Source organism: Triticum urartu, chromosome 5A (genome assembly GCF_056163025.1).
Source record: "Triticum urartu cultivar PI428250 chromosome 5A, HENAU_Tu73, whole genome shotgun sequence".
NCBI classification, from domain to species: domain Eukaryota; kingdom Viridiplantae; phylum Streptophyta; class Magnoliopsida; order Poales; family Poaceae; genus Triticum; species Triticum urartu.
The window spans coordinates 297,164,712-297,184,576 of NC_141877.1; the positions used below are offsets into that span (position 1 = coordinate 297,164,712).

Consider the following 19,865-nt stretch of genomic DNA (forward strand, 5'->3'; position numbering starts at 1 on the left):
TTTTATGAAATTCCTCTAAACCAAAGGAGGCTTAAGGGTGTAAACAGTCAGTTGAGGGTTGAATTTTAAATCGAAAGATTAGTTCATGGTTATAATACGGACTTTTCTCTCCTTAGGAAAGAAAAAAGTCACAAGATGGACTTGGACTTCCCACTCTCCTTCGCCTCCGACGACGATGGCGGCGACACACCGACACCACCTGGCCGCGCCATCTGCCACGCCGGCTGCGGGCGCCCGTCCCGCGTCTGCCTCTGCCCGCACATTCCCCGCTCCCCGCTCCACACATCCACCACCGTCGTCGTCCTCCACCACCCCCACGCCCTCCACCGCAACCCGCTCTCCACCCTCCCCCTCCTCGCCCGCTGCCTCGCCAACCTCCACCTCCTCCCCGGACGGCGCCTCCGCCCCTCCTCCACCCCACTCATCCCCCCTCCCTCCCCGAACCCCGTCCTCCTCCTCTTCCCATCACCCGCCGCCTCCGACCTCGCCTCCTGGTGCCGCTCCACGCCTCCCTCCGCGCGCTCCAACCCCATCCTCCTCATCCTCGATGGCACCTGGAAGCAGGCCAAGGAGATGCACGCCGCCAGCCTCCCGTTCCTCTCCTCGTTCGCCATCCCCGTCTCCCTGCCCGTAGACAGCGGCGTGGACGGGGACAGCATGTTCGAGTCGGAGCTCGTGGTGAAGAAGGAGCCGCATAAGGGGTGCGTCAGCACAATGGAGGCAGTCGCAAGGGCGCTGCGGCTGCTTGAGCCGGAGGGAAGCGGTGCGGAGATCGAGGAGACGATGGTCAGGGTTCTCAGGGCGATGGTGGCCTTCCAGTCTGAGCATTTGCAGCACCGTACCATGAAGCCGAGAGTGAAGATGAGAAAGAAGAAAGATATCAAGAGGGAGGAGGAGATGAAGAGGAATGCCTGATTGTTGTGATTGAATTTCTGCGGATTTGCGTTCCTCTGTTGTTCAAAGGCCATCACTGTCAATCACCAAGGTCTGATCTCCTTTTTTCTAGCACAGAGCTGGTAGTTTATTTACTTAGCTTTGCATTGTTGGTTGTTTTGACCACTGACTAGATGTAAGAAAATTGAAGTGAGTTCTGTTATTTGATTTTGAAGGTTTTGGCACAGAACTCTGCTGCAACAGCATATGCCAAGACGTCTATGGTAGATTGGAGAATGATCCTTTTGTGTGTTCCCCCTAATCCAGGAAGTTTCAATTGTTCCTTAGTTGAAGTATCATGACCTAGTGAATAGAACACCATTTAATTCTCATTGTACTGTCGCCGAAGAAGTATCATTCCACTGAGTAAACTACACAGATTGATGATACCAGCACACTGCACGATCGATATTAGTACTGCTGCTATGAGAAACTAATGGTACCTAAAGAGCATTTACTGGGTGTGTTTGGTTGGGGAACGAAGTAGAATGTAATGTCATGGTTCCATTCCACTAGAATGGGTTGGTTCCGTTCCTATGTTTGGTTTGGACAAATAGGTGAAATGGAACGGTTCCATTTTAGTGTTTGGTTAGATATATGGAATGGAATGCATTTTTGTTCATCTCACCTTTTGCATAAAAATAATGATGTTTTTTTCTCACATATATATGCACAATTGTCACTAGTCTTCATATTTTTGACACATAATAAATAATTGCCAAGGAAAATACTATTTATTCACTCATCTACATGTTAAAAGTCTACCAAAATATAAGGCATCCATCTATATTCATGTCAAATACAAGGCATCAACCCATATAAGGTCAAAAGATCTGTCAAAATACAAGTCATTTACTCAAAATTGAGCTTGCCGTATGTCAGCGCCCCTGACAGGTGCGCCCCACAAGACAGCGACACCAACCAGCCACAAGCCGCCCCAGGCGCGGCTCGAACCCGGAAGCCCAGCTGCAGGACCTGCGGCCCAGAATGGTCCAAGTGAAGCCCACCGCATCGATACTAAAGGAGACAGCAACGCAATGGTTCGGTATCCAGAGGATCACGGCAACGGCGGCCGGCTCTTCCCCCTTCCTCTTCCCGTCTCGCGACGCACCCTAGCCACCCAAATTCTTGTATCGTTCATGTAATCGCCACCTAACTTGTATCCGCAAGAGATTGCCGCTAGTAATCGAGAGAGTATCTACCAGTACCTTATCATCTGGTATCAGAGACCAGTAAATTCCCCGCCACCGCTCCACTCTGGCGCAGCTAATCGAGACCAGAGGCCTCAGGCAAGCGCGTATGCACTTGGTAGCCATGGATCCGGCGATCGAAGCCTTCCTCGACCGCCTCGACAACACCCTCAAGGCCCAGAACAAGGCCATCGCGGAGATCCAAGTCTCCACCGCCAAGGTCGACGATCTGGCTCACTGGCGTCCAGATATGGAGAAGCGGGTGGCCGATCTCGGCGACGCGGTGGCGGCGCTCCAGATGGCGCAGCCGCCCGCAGGCAGGGCGGGTGAAGAGCCTCAAGGGATGATCCAGAAGCAGGGCCCTTCTGCGACGACCGGCGTCCTTCCGGGGGCCGGTGGCGGCGCGGGCACCGAGCTTCAAGGGCCAAGCGGCCACGGCGTGTTCAACTTGCCACGAGGGAACGTGGCGGCGTCCTTTCAGACGCCGCCGCCACCCCCGGCAACAGGTCCGTCATCCTCTCTGACCACGTCTCTGTCCCCTTTGTCGCCGTTCGCACATGCAAGTCAGCTGCTAGCAGGTTTAGGGCAGTCCCACCCGTCCATCACCTTCCCACAGTTCACGGGCGACAACCCAAGCTTGTGGAAAACGATGTGCGAACAATACTTTCAGATGTTCAGTATACTACCGTCGTTTTGGGTTCCCATGGCGGCCCTGAACTTCTCTGGCTCAGCTGCTGTATGGCTACAGTCGGTTCAGAAGCGTTTAGCGGAGTTCGATTGGGAACAGTTTACTGCCCTGCTGTGTACACGTTTTGGTCGCGATAGGCATCAAACCTTGATCAGGCAGTTCTATTCTGTTCGACAAACAGCTTCAGTGGCGCATTACATTGAGCAGTTCGAGTTGATTATCAATCATTTGGCTTCCTACTCTGACACAATTCATCCGTTCTATTTTCTGACTCGTTTTGTCGAGGGGCTACGGAAGGACATCAGAGCGGTGGTGCTAGTGCAGCGGCCGCCGGACTTGGATACGGCCTGCGCTCTGGCGCTGCTCCAAGAAGAGGTGATGGAAGGATCGTTTGGCTCACTACCTCGACCACCTGAGCAGGCGCCAAGACAGGGCAATCCCCTGCCCCTGCCTCCTCCTCTAGTGCGAGCGGTACCACCAACGCCAGCGGGAGATCGCCGCGGCACGGACGCCGCCCGCGCCGATCAGTCCAAGCTCAAGACTCTACGTGACTACCGGCGCGCCCGCGGACTGTGTTTCAAGTGCGGCGAACGGTGGAGGCATGACCACGTGTGTCCCACCACGGTGCAGCTGCATGTTGTCGAGGAACTCCTCGATATGTTCGGCCTCGACAACGGCATCGACACACAGATCACAGAGGAGGGCACCAGCGAGGTGGCAATGGCGATTTCCCTATCAGCAGTGACAGGAGGGGTATCGGCCAAGGCGTTTCAGCTTCGAGCATGGCTGCAAGGAAGAGAGGTGCTCATGCTGGTGGACTCGGGCAGCTCAAACTCGTTCGTCAATGAACAACTGGCAGCGCAACTGAAGGGCGTGCACCCCCTCCCCAAGCCAGGCCGCGTCCGTGTGGCAGACGGCGGCGAGCTACTGTGTACGCAAGTGGCCACCGCGTGCGCCTGGTACGCCCAAGGCCATGAGTTCTACACAGATCTGAAGGTGCTTGCCCTGGGCACATATGACGTCATCCTGGGCATGGACTGGCTCGAGGAGCATAGCCCAATGACGGTCGATTGGCGCGCCCGCTTCCTGGAAATACCTACTCCAGCGGGGCCGCTACGACTCATGGACCATGACGCTGCTTCGACAAGTTGCCAGGAGATCAACAACATCCAGCTTCAGAGCCTATGCAACAAGGGCGCGATCACGCATGTCATTCACCTGTGCGTGGTCGCACCGCAGGCAGAAGAGCTCGAACCAACTCCATCTTGCATCCAGAGTGTGGTCGACCAGTTCCCGGATGTGTTCGAGGAGCCGGTGGGTTTGCCTCCTCGACGAGCGTGCGACCACCGCATCCCACTCATTCCGGGGGCACAGCCAGTCAACGTCAGACAGTACAGGTACAAACCAGCACAGAAAACAGAGATCAAAGCACAAGTCGAAGCTCTGCTCAAATCAGGGGTCATACAGCGCAACAACAGTCCATTCTCGTCACCTGTCATCCTGGTTAAGAAGAAGGACGGTACTTGGCGGTTTTGCATTGACTACAGGCAACTGAATGCCATCACAGTCCCCAGTAAGTACCCAGTTCCCGTCATTGAAGAGCTGCTCGACGAACTGCATGGAGCAGCGTGGTTCTCCAAGCTGGATCTCCGCGCAGGCTATCATCAAACACGCCTCGCGCCAGGAGAGGAGCACAAGATAGCTTTCTCAACGCACCAGGGCCACTTTGAGTTTCGCGTGGTTTCGTTCGGCCTCACCGGTGCCCCACCCACATTCCTGGGGGCAATCCACGGCACACTCAAGCCTGTGGTCAGGGTCTGCGTGATATACTTCTTCGATGATATCCTGATCTTCAGCGCTACACTGGAAGAGCACGTGACACATGTTAAACAGGTGCTGGAACTCCTTCGCAAGGATCAGTGGAGAGTGAAACGTAGCAAGTGTGCCTTTGGACAGAGCAAAATATCATACCTGGGGCATGTCATCAGCGCACAAGGGGTGGCAACCGACCCGACCAAGATCGCGGCAGTAACCAACTGGACTGCTCCCCAGGACGTCAAAGGTGTCCGTAGCTTTTTGGGACTGGCAGGCTATTATCGTCGATTCGTCCGTAACTTCGGGATCATTGCCAAGCCTCTCTTCCACCTACTGAAGAAAGGCGTTCCCTTCATGTGGACATCAACAACAGAAACAACATTCCAAGTTCTGAAACAGCACTTGACAACAGCACCTGTCCTCGCTCTGCCCAATTTTGAGCAGCCATTCACAGTGGAAACAGACGCAAGTGATAAGGGAATCGGAGCAATTCTGCAGCAGAAAGGGCACCCAATTGCGTTCATGGGCAAGGCACTCAGTCCACGCTACCAAGGATTGTCGACGTATGAAAAGGAATACCTAGCCATCATTGTGGCTGTGGACCAGTGGCGCCCGTACTTGCAGCATGCGGAGTTCAACATCTATACGGATCAAAAGAGCTTGACACACCTAGAAGAACAACGGCTCACCACTCCATGGCAGCAGAAAGCATTTGCAAAGCTTCTGGGGCTGAGATACAGAATCAGGTACAAGAAAGGAACAGAGAACAACGGGGCAGATGCCCTGTCTCGAGCTAATCCAACGATGACACTGTCAATGGTCTCCTCCTGCCAACCCAGGTGGCTGGAAGATGTTGTTAGCAGCTACAACAACAACCCACACGCCCAGAAGCTGTTAGAGCAGTTGGGAGTGCGAGAAGATCCCAAGGGCAGGTTCCAGTTGCAGCAGGGTATTTTGCGTTTCAGAGGAAGGATATGGCTAGGCGGAGGGACTCAAATTCAGCAACAGATCATGCGAGCCTTCCACGACAGCCCGGTGGGCGGACACTCAGGTTTTCCCGTCACCTATCGGCGCATTCGCCGCCTCTTTGCGTGGCCCAAGATGAAGGAACAGATCAAGAACTATGTGCAGTGCTGCCCAGTATGCCAGCAAGCAAAGCCGGATAGAGCAGCATCCCCGGGATTGTTAGCCCCCCTTCCAATCCCAACGCAGCCCTGGGAGATGATATCCATGGACTTCGTGGACGGGCTACCGCAATCGAGCAGGTTCAACTGCCTACTCGTAATCGTCGACAAGCGCACCCGTATACAGCAGCATCCGTGGCACAACTATACATGCAGCAGGTGTACAAGATTCACGGCCTCCCCGGAGCTATCGTGTCAGATCGCGACCCAGTTTTCACAAGCCATTTCTGGCAGGAACTGTTCAAATCAGCAGGCACTCAACTACGCCTCAGCACGGCCAATCACCCACAAACAGACGGACAGACGGAACGAGTCAACCAGTGTGTCGAGACGTTCCTGAGATGCTTCACTCAGGCGTGTCCACGACGCTGGAGCTTCTGGATTCCCTTAGCCCAGTTTTGGTACAACAATGCTCACCATTCGGCGATTGGGATGACACCATTCAAGGCAATGTTTGGCTATGAACCTAAGCACTGGGGCATCTCGGCTGCAAACACCACAGCGGTACCAGCGCTGAACTCATGGATCGAGGAGAGGGACACAGTTCAAGAACTGCTGCAACAACATCTGAATAGAGCGCGCCAACTCATGAAGAACCAAGCGGACAAGAAAAGATCGTTCAGGTCATTCAAACTGGGGGACCAGGTATACCTGAAACTCCAACCATACATCCAGACTTCGGTGGCATCAAGGGCAAACCACAAGCTGTCTTACAAGTTCTACGGACCATTTCCAATCGTGAGCAAGATCAATGAGGTGGCCTACAAGTTACAACTTCCTGCCAGTGCAACAATTCATCCGGTTTTCCATGTCTCACTGCTTCGACGCGCTCTGAACCCGGGTATGACGGCTGAACCTTGTCTTCCTCAATGCTCTGATGAACTTGCGGTTTCGGTGGCCATACTACAGACGAGATGGAAACAGCAGAAGGGCAAGATGTGCGAACAGGTGCGAGTGCACTGGTCCAACTCCGACGCGCTAGGATCAACGTGGGAGGACAAGGCAAGTCTACAGGCAAGGTTTCCCTTTGCGGAGGCTTGGGGACAAGCCTCGTCTCAAGAAGCGGGGGATGTCAGCGCCCCTGACAGGTGCGCCCCACAAGATAGCGACACCAACCAGCCACAAGCCGCCCCACGCGCGGCTCGAACCCGGAAGCCCAGCTGCAGGACCTGCGGCCCAGAATGGTTCAAGTGAAGCCCACCACATCGATACTAAAGGAGACAGCAACGCAATGGTTCGGTATCCAGAGGATCACGGCAACGGCGGCCGGCTCTTCCCCCTTCCTCTTCCCGTCTCGCGACGCACCCTAGCCACCCAAATTCTTGTATCGTTCATGTAATCGCCACCTAACTTGTATCCGCAAGAGATTGCCGCTAGTAATCGAGAGAGTATCTACCAGTACCTTATCACCGTGATTAGGAAAAGGAAGCTAGCAAGGGGCAGAACATAATTCTCTTCCCATTAGAGCTTGCTGTGATTACGAGAAGCTAGCAAATAAAATGGTCGTTACTGCCGCTGATTGCCCATCTGTAGCACGTAGCCCAGGGACGGCGGCGGCAGGGAAAGCCGAGCAGAGCTGATGGACGATGGTGCCCATGTGGAGGCGGTGCCGGGAGGCCGCGTGGAGCAGGAGGTAGTGGGAGTCGCGGGCGCTGCTCTGCCTCCGAGATCGGCCGCCGCCGCCGCTGCTCCGTTGTCGGATCGGCCGCCACTGTGCGGCTCTGTCTGTCAGATCGGACGCCCGCCGCTGCTCCACCTCTTCCCTGTCAGACCCCAGGATCCCGCCGCAGCGACCAGGTCGTCCTTTCAACGGGGAGACACGAGGGACAGGAGTGTGCCGGCGGTGAGACATGAGCGAAGGGTCGAGGCCGGGGCATGGTTTGGTCGAGGGAGAGAGGGCAGAGTTGGGGGAGAAGGGAAGACGTGAGGCGTTCCGTGTGGTTCCTCCGATTTGGAGATACCAGCGGGTTCCGCATCTGGGGCGAATATGCCATTCCAGGGAATGACTTGGTTCCGGTTCTTCGACCCAACCAAACGCGAGAATCACCCCTGGGAACGGGACGGACCCATTATATTCCAGTTGATGACCTGAACCAAACACACCCTATCAAACTGGCTAAGACCAAGCTTGGCAATAAAAACACAATGATGTGCCCTGTTCAGTAATTGAGAAACTGTGCTAGAGGCCTGCATTTTTGTTCACTCGGTGCCATGCCATCTTTACCTCAGAAAGCATGTAATTGTTGACCGTAAAATCTAAGTAAGTAGATTAACCCTCATGAGTGCACATAAACACCTTCTTCGCAGGCTTAGTGTTCTTCTATGCAATTCACAAATCAGTAGAGATCATCAAACCTCATTAGTTTGCTCTCATTCGGCTTGCATTAGTATCCAAGTTCTTCTTGTCCACCTTAAAGGCTTTTTTTTTTGAGATAGTGAACCGCTCCAAGCGGTTTAAAGGCTTAAATTTTCACTGCTTGGACTATCTCAGTGTACTTTTCTGAGGACCTTAAATCTCATGGGGATTACACATGTCACATTTTTGCCATTCTCTACACGTCCAATACATCACACTATATTCTTTTTTAATATTTGACAAGAAGGAATTTGATTTCATGGAGACAGACATGAACTACTCCATTCCTAAATATTTGTCTTTCTAGAGGTTTCAACAAGTGACTACATACGGAGCAAAATGAGTGAATCTACACTCTAAAATATGTCTATGTACATCCGTATGTGGTAGTCCATTTGAAATCTCTAAAAAGACAAATATTTAGGAACGGAGGGAGTAGAACTCAAGAAGGATGATATTTAAGGCCTTGTACAATGGAAGATGCTTAGAGAGATGCTTAGAAAAATAAACCGTGTTTTTCTGAAGCACTGATGCCTATTTCTATAGGAGAGACGTTTAGTTAAGCGTCTATCATGTACAAATAAGCACTGGTGCTTAAGATAAGTCTGGTTTATTTCTTTAAGCACCTCCCATTGTACAAGGCCTAAGGGTCTACCATGGAAAGGTATCATCTACCCAAAGGTACTTCTGAAGACCAATGATAACTAAGGAACCTATTACACTCTAGAATGCAAGTTCTCCAAAGGGCTTTGAGCGTCAGCGCCAGCGTCTGCAGGTTATAGTGGGCAGAGCTGGGTTTTGAAAAGATAAATCTTTCTAGACATACCAGTTATCTCCATGGGGCTATGGCTCTGTCCTTTATCCAGACTGCACGCTCTCTCTGATTTCATGGATTGCATCTCTGCATCGTCGGGCATTCACCCTAGCCCCCATGATGTGATCCTGGGAAGTTTTGCTCCTTCCGCCGCATTAAGAAATATAAGAATGAGCCAGTCAGAGGTGAATTATGTGGAACTAAGGCAGTAAACATACAGTTGTTTGGCCTGCTATTATTCGAATCCCATTTGGCTTCTCCATTGAAAAGGGTTAGCTGGTTGCTTTTATTGCCAAGTGTATCTGCAAATGTGATCATATGTACATGTGTGGAGCTTTAACATCAGAGGAAGAGGAACTACTGCTGGCTTGGCATGAACTTATTTTATATAGGAAGTGTTCCTTACATGAGAAGTTAGTACCTTGGCCTCCTGCCCATTAGTTACTCCATAAAAATAAAGTAATTATTCAGAGTTTCAGACGAAAATTGCTAATAATAACAAGATGAGCACTTTATATGTCATGCGATGACCACCTAGTGTGCCTGTCTGTGTTGTGCAATGTTAAAAATGAGTTTGTTATAGATAAATAATCACATTTAAAGAAAAAGGTTAACCAAGTTGGAGAAATTGATCAGCAACAGTAATGCACCTTGGTTTCCTGGGCAGCTTGTGCAATGAAACTAGGAAACGTTGTTGCAGTCTGGAGGGGAATGCTGGAGACATCTGTGCTACAGTCAAATGTTTGATTTTGTGCAGTGAACGGCTGAAAGCTGTCAAAAGTCCATTCTTTGCTGCTAGATTGATTTGGTATTTATGTACTGATGGAGCCTTTGGGCCTGTAGACACCACCCTTTCTTGAGATGTTAGCCTGTTACAGACTGCTCGGCACTGGATTTGTTTGCGATATGATTCACATTGTATCCTCCGACCCACTCTCGATGGCCTGTAGTTAAGATGAGATGGGCTGCTGCCCATCAGATTCATCATACTTAGAATGGGAGTAGTAGTAGAGTAGAGGGATCACATTCTGTAAGCGAACATGGATGCCAGATAGTACTAGTAGTATTTCATTTCAGTTGTTTTTAGAGAAAAGGAATCACGCCCAGCTTTATTACAAAGCTCAGTTGTGCAGCTCCTGGTCTGGTAGCAACACAATTGGAGTAGCCACAGAAACCAAAATTGCACCCTCGGAAGGGGCATCCTATCCTATTGCTTGACTTGCATGTTGCACAGTGCGAAGGCCCAGACTGAGGTCAACGAGCTGGTCTTGGGGAGAACAAACGATGCCTTTTCCACCAAGGAAAATGACAAGAGCCGCCAGCATCGATGGCCCCAGGACCCGAGAAGACACACTGCTGCTGATGCAGTGCTGCCTACAGGCTACAGCTACCTGCCCTTTTTGCCTGTCTTGCATCTTCCTGGAATTCGGCAGGGCAGGGCTGGGTAAATTTGATAATTTTGACTTTGGGATGAAATCAATTCACGGAATGAACTGCCCGTGAAACTATTTCACAGCACTGACTTTTTTGTGTAGCGCCCGCTACGCAGGCGCCACACCATACGGTGCAACGCCCAGTTCTGGGACGTTGCACGCCTGTCCACCGTGGCAGCTCTTGGGCCCGCACCCAGTAGTGCAACGCCTCCGAGCTAGGCGCCACACATGTAATGTGCAACGCCCGGCCCGTAGGCGCTGCACTGTGACTTAGATGCCAGCCGCCCCCTCCCCCTCCCCCTCCCCCACCCCACCCATTCGTTCCAGCAGTTACAGAACAGGCGCGCCGGCGACTTCCTCCTCTCCCCCTCTCAATCCCCTCTCCCAAATCCTTCAGATCCGACGATTTGGTCCGTGCATTTCTTCACAATCCATCCTAGAAGGTACTCTCCTCCGATCCCCTTCTTTCTATCCATAGAAAATATGATATTTTGAAGATTTAGGGAATCCTTGTTTGATTAGATTAGATTTGAATCTTGCATGTATTAGAACTTTGCATGTATTACAACCCTTGTTTGTTTGATTTGTGGAACTCTAGTTTAGTTTATGAAAGAGTTATTTGTATGAAGTAGGCATAGTTTATGGAAAAGTTATTTGTATGAAGTAGGCCTAGTTATTTGTGAAATCCTAGTTTATTAGTTTTGTTTGATTTGATATGGTTGGATACATAGATTGGTACGGTTGCATCTAGTAGGCGTACTTTAGTTTATTTGTATTCAAAAGATAATCGTGTTGACAAGAAAGCTTTCTTTCAAAATTGTTAGGATGGTTTGGCTTCTCGATGATCACTGGGACAAACAACACCGGTCGTACGCTATGGCGGTGGAGCAGCGGGTAATAATGAAAGTGGCCTGTGTTATGAATTTCGTATTTATTTCAAACACAAATGCCCCATATGTAATGTTATGAATTGTTTGTTTGTAGGAGCTTGCACCTTTGAAGCTTCGTTCTCACGGGGTCACCCTTGGGTGGATGCTCTATGATGAGCGATACACACCGTATGTAAGGGAGACAGGACTTCTCCCTTTCATTCATATGGTCAGACGGTCGACGCCACCCAACAATGCTCCAGCACTCACCGCGCTTATTGATCATTGGTGGCCGGAGACACATAGTTTCCATCTACGGACCGGGGAGATGACAGTGACGCTCCAGGATATTGCTATGATCACCGGTCTTCCTATCGATGGGAATCCTCTATGTATGAGCACCGATTCCGATGGGTTGCGCGCGTAGATGCATGCCCTTATCGGTATGGTTCCTCCGGAGCCTCGAAACCAGCAGCAGAAAACAAGAAGGAAAGAGTTGCAGTCAGTGTTACTTTCACGTGGATTACTGAGCACTTTGGTACTTGCCCACCGGAAGCTGATGAGGACACGGTCAAGACATATGCTCGTGTCTACATGTGGTATGTGATATCCAGGACTATGTTTGCTGATGGCACAGGCAAGAATGCTTCATGGATGTGGCTGAAGGCGTTGACCGTCTTCGATAGCAATTGGAGTTGGGGTTCGGCGACACTGGCTTACTTGTATAGACAGGTATGAAGTTGTTTCCTTTTCACTTCATTGCTACATTATGAATGCGATCTTGCTCTTAATTGAACCATGTTCTCTTTTATGTGCAGTTGGACGAAGCCTGTTGTAGGTCATCTGGAGGTATTGGTGGTTGTTTGCTCGCACTTTCCATATGAAGCTGGGAGCGTTTGCCGGTTGGACGTCCGAAGAAGGTGAAGTACGATGATTGGGACGACAAAGGCGACCTACTACGGCTACCCACTTGGGCTTACAAGTGGGATGTGATAAATGAGACGATAGATGATCCCTCGGTCATGTACAAGTTGTACCAGAGCGAGCTTGACGCGATCACGCCTGAGCAGGTGAATTGACATTGCATAAGTGATTATGATGCTTCTATTGCAAGTCGATATCAATTTTGCATTCTATCCCATTTTGCAGGTGATATGGGAGCCGTATGAAACAGGAGATAGTTTTGGTAACCCTTTAGAGTTCAGGCTGAATCCGATGTGCACTAGGGATAGGGATCTCTGGCGTATGCGGTGCCCACTCATATGCAACTGGGCGGTTGAGCTTCACCTCCCACATCGAGTGCGCCGTCAGTTTGGTTTGTTCCAGGCACATCCGCCGGAGTGGGAGGACATGGACAAGTTGTTACACGCGTAAGATATAATTAACCTTGAGTACTTAGCAGCTTCTCGGTGGTTTCGATGCTACTAATATTATGTTTCTAACTTGCAGGTTGGATAGGAAAAGGCAGCGGAAGATTAAGGATTGGGCCAAGCATCACAGAAAGTATGTCGTATAGTTTGCGCTTAGTGTGGAGCAAGCTAGGGTTGGAAAAGGAGTCCAGCTTCATGAGCACTGCCCTGTAGCGTTCAACAACTATCTCACATGGTTTCTTGCAAGTACCCGTGCGGAGGTATGCAAGCCGGCGTATGCTGAGGAGATTTTGGAAGAACCCACTGTTTTTGATGAGGTAGCCCAACACCAGTACAACGCATTAGTCAGGAAAGGCAACTCAGTGATCCCTTCAGCTCCAATGATGAACTTTGTGGTATTTGCCCTCTTTGCTTTTCATTCACACTATTCACATCTTCGCTTGCCTAACACGTTAATACCATTTCTGTTCATAGCGTTCCCAGATCAAGAAAGCAGTTGATGAGACCGAGACTATTCTTGAAACAACCCCGGCTGGCAAAAGCGATGGAGAAGGTGCACTTCGAGCATTCATCAAGGTTCACATCTCCTTTAAACTAGCACTTAACATGTGTTGCTACGTTCGATGTCTCATTCACTTGTACATGTTGCAGCGCCAGGGCCAAAAGTTAAGGCGGCTATCAAACCTTTTTGGTTGTCATGACCCCGAGTATGTATCACCAGAACGGTCTAGGTCGGCGACACCATCAGATCCCGCTTCGGGCCAGAGCCATGGTGATCATTTGGAGGATGAGGATGTGGGTGTGGTCACCCAAGAGGTATGGCATGAGCATATATATCTAATTGTTGATGCATTGCTAACTATATCCTCACACACGGTCTTTCCATATCTTTTGTTGATGCATAGGTTGCTGATGATGATATGACCTTAGGGACGTACCAGGTTAGGTCTGCATACATGCTAAAGCCTAGAAAGGGAATCAACAAGTACACACCTGAAGACTTCACCGAAAGAGGCAAAAGGACGGTCGGCACCTCGCGGATGGCGGCTTTGGATGACTATTTGGATGACGATGTCGATGACGTGGAGGAACCGGAGCCGGAGCGGGAGCGTGTTCCTCTTCCTAGGAAGGTGAAGAAGTTAGCCAGCAAGAGGGGGGAGCAGCCAAAAAGCGCTCAAGGAACTAGCTCTTCTTAGGAACCAACCATCGTCCTTTATTTGTAATGTCGGTGAACTTGGAGTTGTTATGTCGGTAAACTTGGAGTTGTGGTAGCCCTATGTTGAACTTGATCCTCTTTGTATGTCTTAGTTATGTTGAACTTGGAGTTGACGCCTTAGCAATGTTGAACTTGATCCTCTATGTTGCACTTGTTGTCTTAATAATGTTCAACTCTGACTGAAATGTGAACTTCAAGTTTTTGACTGCTTATTCTAGGAAATTATGCAATGTACCTGAAAATGACCAAATTTACAAGCTACAGCCGCTGCAGCGCCTAGCTTGGAGGCGCCACACTGTACAGTGCAACGCCTAGCTCCCGGGCGTTGCACTGTACAGTGTGGTGCCTCCAAGCTAGGCGCTGCAGCGGCTGTATCTTGCAAACAAAGTGTTTGCTCTCTGCTTAGCTCGGCCCAAGGGTGCAACGCCTCAGAGCTGGGCGTCACACTGTATAGTGCAACGCCCGGGAGCTAGGCGTTGCACTGTACAGTGTGACGCCTCCAGGCTAGGCGCTGCAGCGGCTGTAGCTTGCAAACACTTTGCATCCTCTCTGCCCAAGGGTGTAACGCCTCAGCACTAGGCGCTGCACTATGCAGTGTGACGCCTAGCCCTGAGGCGTTGCACGTCTGGGCTGAGCTAAGCAGAGAGCAACTATTTTGTTTGCAAGCTACAGCCGCTGCAGCGATTAGCTTTGAGGCGTCACACTGTACAGTGCAACGCCCGGGAGCTAGGCATTGCACTGTACAGTGTGACGCCTCCAGGCTAGGCGCTGCAGCGGCTGTAGCTTGCAAACACTTTGCTTGCTCTCTGTTTAGCTCAGCCCAAGGGTGCAATGCCTCAGCGCTAGGCGCTGCACTATACAGTGTGATGCCTAGCGTTGAGGCGTTGCACTCCTGGGCTGAGCTAAGCAGAGAGCAAACAAAGTGTTGGCAACCTACAGCCGCTGCAGCGCCTAGCTTCGAGGCGCCACACTGTATAGTGCAACGCCCCAGAGCTAGGCGTTGCACTTGTACTTAGCAAATTTTTTGGCACATGCACACATATTCCGATGAGGAGAGATAGTAGTTCACGACACATAGCAAGCAAAGAACTGTGAAGACAACATATGCACAAAGTACTTCACGACACATACTAGTTCATAATACATATTACTTCACGACACATAGTAGATCACAACCAAATCGAGGATGACAGATAGTAGTTCATGACACATAGTAGTTCACAACCAAATTGAGAAGGAGAGATAGTAGTTCATGACACATAGTAGTTCACAACCAAATCGAAGATCATAGTTTAGAGGGTAACACGATTATCGTCCACAAGCAAGTTGAAGATGACATAGCTCTATTGCGTAGAGCAAGGCCCCTTTCCCTTCTTCTTCCTCTCTTCTTCCTCTTCCTCCTCCCTTTTCCTTATGAGGTGGGCCTCCTTAACCACCTTCTCCATGAATATCTTATCCTCCCTCTCTTTTTTTTCAGCTGCAATTTCCCAAAGCTTCATGGTTCCTTCTTCAAAATCCTTTTGACGCTTCTTCTGTGCCTCCTCGCATTTCCTCACCAATGCTTGCTCCCTAGCGCGCATCGCATTTGACGCTCTCTCTTTTGCCTTCCTCTTCTCCTCAAGCTCCTCTTCCTTCTTCTTTAGCTTGGCTGCATCCTCCTCTCTAATCTTCTTCGCAGCCTTCTCCCACCATCCCGCCATCTCATCTTCGCCATCCTCCTTCATTGTTGGTTTGTTGGGTTGGGAAGCCGCCATACCTACAATGAGTGAAACATAATGGTTAGTAAAGACAATAAAAAAAATGGAAGCACATGTAAAAGAAGAACATATGAAAAAGAAGAACATATGAAAAACAAGAACATTTGAAACATTATAGTTAGTGAGCAACATACGGAAATGGTCCATCGAGGTATCCAAACATTCCTCTATAACGACCTTGCCCTTGTCCATCACCACGGCCAAGTCCATCACCACGGCCAAGTCCATCACCACGGCCAAGACCATCACCACGGCCAACACCACCACCACGAGCTCTACCACCACCACGGCCTCTTGTAAGTCCTAGTTGCCGACCTCTTTGTTGCCTAGATCCTGTTTGACTAACACTTGGTTGGCTTGGCACTTGTTGGCTACCTCTTTGTTGCCTAGATCCTCTTTGACTAACACTTGGTTGGCTTGGCACTTGTTGGCTACCTCTTGGTTGGCTTGGCACTTGTTGGCTACCACTTGGTTGGCTCCCTTGTGTAGCTCCTTGTTGGCTAGTGCTTGCATCATTTTTCTTGGACCTTTTCCTTGGTTTCGTACATTTTCTTTTGTTGTGGCCATGACCTTTGCATTCCCCACAACGGGATCTCTCACGAGGCTCTTGGAATTGATCGTTTCCCGCTTCGCGGCGGCCACCATGGCCCCATCCGTCCATGTCGCCTCTAAAACGCTTTGTTTTACGTCTACCCCGTGTAACAACCTTCAACTCCGGATCCGGCCATAGTTGAACTCCATGGTACTCCGGCCATTGTGATTGGTCAAAGTATGGGTGAAAATGGGGAGCCCATGTTTTCTTGACCGTCATGATTGAGAACTCCAACTCCCTCACGGTGCGTGGGTGATTGATGTCCACATTTCTAACGCGACCGGCGGTATACAAATGTGAGCATGGGAGATGAAGCAACAATGGCCTCCCGCAAGAGCAATCACATTGTGTTAAAGACACCTTGAAAGCCCGACCTCCATGTTGCCGGCCATCGTTTGTGGTTCCTCCTGGCTCTTTCACTTCATACTTCCACTCTTCGTTGTCATATAATATAGCTTCTTCCGAGTCCGCCTTTCGTGATTGAAATTCTAACCATTCATCAACCTTGGGTGGGAATTTGTACTTGTACTTGTGCGGGTTCTCACCCGCTATCTGTGCATCAGTTTCCATCGAGTACTTTAGAAAGTACGCATTCATCTTGTCAAATGTGTATTGAACTATTGCCGTCACGGGTAATCCACGTGCACCTTTGAGCACCCTATTGAAGCATTCAGCCATATTGCTTGTCATTTGACCGTATCTTTGGCCATCTTCATCAAAAGCACGTGCCCACTTGTTCTGGTGTTGAATGTGCCTATTCATAAAGTCTTGACCCCCGTGATCAAGTTTTTTGTGTGCGAGCAATTTGTTCAACAAAGTGGCGAACCGCTTCTTGGAGAAAGCAAGACAACAATCTTGAAGATCATCGGCCAACTCCTTAAGGCCACATGCCCTATAGAAGTTCGAACAAAAGTGCATCATGCACCATCGATGGTGCAACGGAGCATGCCCGGGAATGTCAATCTCCACCGCGTTAAGAATTCCTGCATGCCGATCCGATATGACACAAATTTCTCTTTGAGCGGGTAACACCTTTGTCCTCAAAAGCGCAAAAACCACTCCCAGTTGTCATTGTTCTCTGCCTCAACCAAAGCAAATGCCAATGGCAACACCCGGTTATTGGCATCACTTGCTGTCGCAACCAACAAGGTCCCCTTGTATTGTCCGGTCAAGAACGTGCCATCAATGGCGATGACCGGCCTACAGTGTTCGAAAGCCCTCACGCATTGCTCGAACACCCAAAATGCACGGCCAAATACTCGGACTTTCTTTCCTTCATAAACCGTTGTTTGGTGCCCATGAGGCTCGACAACATGAACCATGCCCGGGTTTGTGGCGGCCATGGCTAACAACAACCTAGGGATTCGGTTGTATGCTTCCTCCCAAGTACCATACAACATCTTAAATGCGGCTTGCTTCGCCTTCCATGCTTTGCCGTACTTCACCTTGTAATGAAAGATGGCTTTCACAAGGTCAATGACATGTTGGACGCTCATTGTTGGAAGTGTGGATATTGAGTTGGAGAGCCTGTAAGCGATGAACTCGGACGTGAGTTGTCTATGGTCTTGGGACACAATCTTGCCATCCACCCTTTTGCCTCGGCACATGTGAGTTGGCACACAACTCACTACGTGCCAAGCGGGACCTCCTTTCCATGGTCTTGCACGCACAATCCACGGACATATTTCATCTTCACATGCACATGCAACCGTGTAGCGCACATTGACGTCCGAGTGCACCACCTTGTGTGGACGATAATGTGTAACCGAGTAGTTGTCGAGCCACATCTTCAATTCCAACAAGGTTTCGAACTTAGACCCTTTAGCAATCCGGTTCTTGTTGTCTCCCGAATCACGGTGAGAGCTTGGCCTAACCCCAAGAGATATAGATTTGCCACCATCCACAACGGCTTCATCCGCGAGACTAACATCCTTGAACAATGGTGTCTTGTGATCCCGGCCGAATACCTTCTCGAAAGCTTCAGCCTCCTTCACCGTGAACCCCTCCTGATCAACTTGTTCATCGGGACCTTTGTCATCCGAATACGATGCATATGCACGGGAAAAAGGGATGGAATGGTCCATTGTCTCTTGCAAATGATATTTGTCAAGATCACCCACATTGTTGTCATGGAGATCAACTTCATTGTCATCGTCCGCATACTCATCATTGTCCTCTTGCAAAGCTTCATCTTGGTTGTTTGTAAACGGGCTCAATGTTGGCCTCACTTCTTGGGTCAAAAGAGGTTCAACAATTTCATCTCGCTTCAAGGGTGGGGCACTACTAGCAACCAAAGGGGAGGGTTTCCGGTTCAAGTCCAAATGCAAATTTGAATCAACCTTCTTCGTTGCAAATAACTCAAGAGCCTTGTCAAGTGAATCGGCCACCGTTTCCTTGTATGCAACCCAACGTTGCTCCGAGTTGATACGCATTGTCTTCCAACGGATGTGCATTCCAAAACCTACATTATGCCTTCCCTCCAACTCAACAATATCACTAGGGTCCATCCAATTCAAATCTTTCCTCACTTGTTGCAAGAGCTCCGCATAGCTAGGACTACTATCAAACACCATATCAAGCTCATCCGGATCCGGTTCAATATTGCCTTTCAAGAAGGCGTCTTTGTCCCCATGATGAACAAACACACATGTTCTTCCCATCCCTATAAGCATTCAAACAACACAACGTAACACTGCTTCCATGAGTACTAATTTAAGGATTAACACGGAATACAAACCCTAATATATATATCAAACAACAACCCTAACCCTAACCATAACCCTAACCCTAACCATAACCATAACCCTAACAATAACCCTAACCCTAACCATAACCCTAGCACCAACATAAGAACACCCATAAGAATAACCCTAACATACTAACAAAGCCTAATCATAGGAAATTGGCAAACAAAGATCTCACATCTCCATGCGAATCTCTAGATCCAAACAAAACTAGGGTTTCCCCAAACTAGCATTACTTGGATCAAAACAAGGGGATCGGAGAAGATTACCTTGAGAGAGGGTATGACTTCGAAATCCACGGACAAATTCTTCAAATTTGCAAGATTTGGGAGAGGATTTGAGAGGGGGAGAGAGTGGGAGAGGGGGCAAAGCTCGGGTTGGGGTGTGTGGGGTGGGGGGAGTGGGGGAGGGGGGCCAAGCCGCTGGATAAGTCACAGTGCAGCGCCTACGGGCCGGGTGCTGCACATTACATGTGTGGCGCCTAGCTCGGAGGCTGTTGGGGATATAATTATGTACGTAAGCCGGCCAGGAGGGGCCGGGTTACGCAAAGAGAAGCCCATCTGAAGCCTGAGACCAAGATGTGAAGATGGCGGTTCAGTAAAGGGTCTAAAGGCCCACAGACGATTTATGGTCCATGGTAATAAGCCACCATGAGGGCGCAACTTGTATTGTAAGGTAAAAATAACTAGTCACCGAGCCGGACACTGTTTATGAGCCGGCCGGGACTCTGTAAGCCGTAGGGCGTCAACCCGTGTATATAAGGGGACGGCCCGCTGGCGGCTTAGGACAAGAAACAAGAGATCGAGAACCGGGCATAGCGTATCTCGCTCCCTGGTCATTGAAACCTCAAGCAATTCCAACCCAACTAGACGTAAGCCTTCCTTCAGCATAAGGGGCTGAACTA

At 49.9% G+C, this 19,865-nt stretch overlaps 2 protein-coding genes across 4 annotated transcripts; one reads left to right on the forward strand and one right to left on the reverse strand.

The window, feature by feature from the left end:
- The first annotated feature begins 124 nt into the window (after positions 1-124).
- On the forward strand, positions 125-13,978 carry LOC125508585 (DTW domain-containing protein). Of its 3 annotated transcripts, XM_087525915.1 has the most exons (8): positions 916-985; positions 11,238-11,307; positions 11,398-12,014; positions 12,101-12,352; positions 12,432-12,652; positions 12,732-13,047; positions 13,127-13,468; positions 13,558-13,978. In XM_087525915.1, exons 6-8 carry the CDS (start codon positions 13,033-13,035, stop codon positions 13,846-13,848), a joined length of 648 nt encoding a protein of 215 aa, XP_087382041.1. In that variant the 5' UTR covers positions 916-985; positions 11,238-11,307; positions 11,398-12,014; positions 12,101-12,352; positions 12,432-12,652; positions 12,732-13,032; the 3' UTR covers positions 13,849-13,978. The 3 variants fall into 3 exon arrangements, with proteins under 3 accessions (XP_087382040.1, XP_048529295.1, XP_087382041.1); XM_087525914.1 differs by lacking the exons at positions 13,127-13,468; positions 13,558-13,978 and having other exon boundaries at positions 125-985; positions 12,732-13,025; XM_048673338.2 differs by lacking the exons at positions 11,238-11,307; positions 11,398-12,014; positions 12,101-12,352; ... (2 more) ...; positions 13,127-13,468; positions 13,558-13,978 and adding an exon at positions 1,110-1,437 and having other exon boundaries at positions 125-985.
- Positions 13,979-17,257: 3,279 nt separating this feature from the next.
- LOC147971117 (uncharacterized) lies at positions 17,258-18,889 on the reverse strand. Its single transcript, XM_087523832.1, has one exon. The coding sequence runs from the start codon at positions 18,887-18,889 to the stop codon at positions 17,258-17,260; it is 1,632 nt and encodes a 543-aa protein (XP_087379958.1).
- Positions 18,890-19,865: the final 976 nt, after the last annotated feature.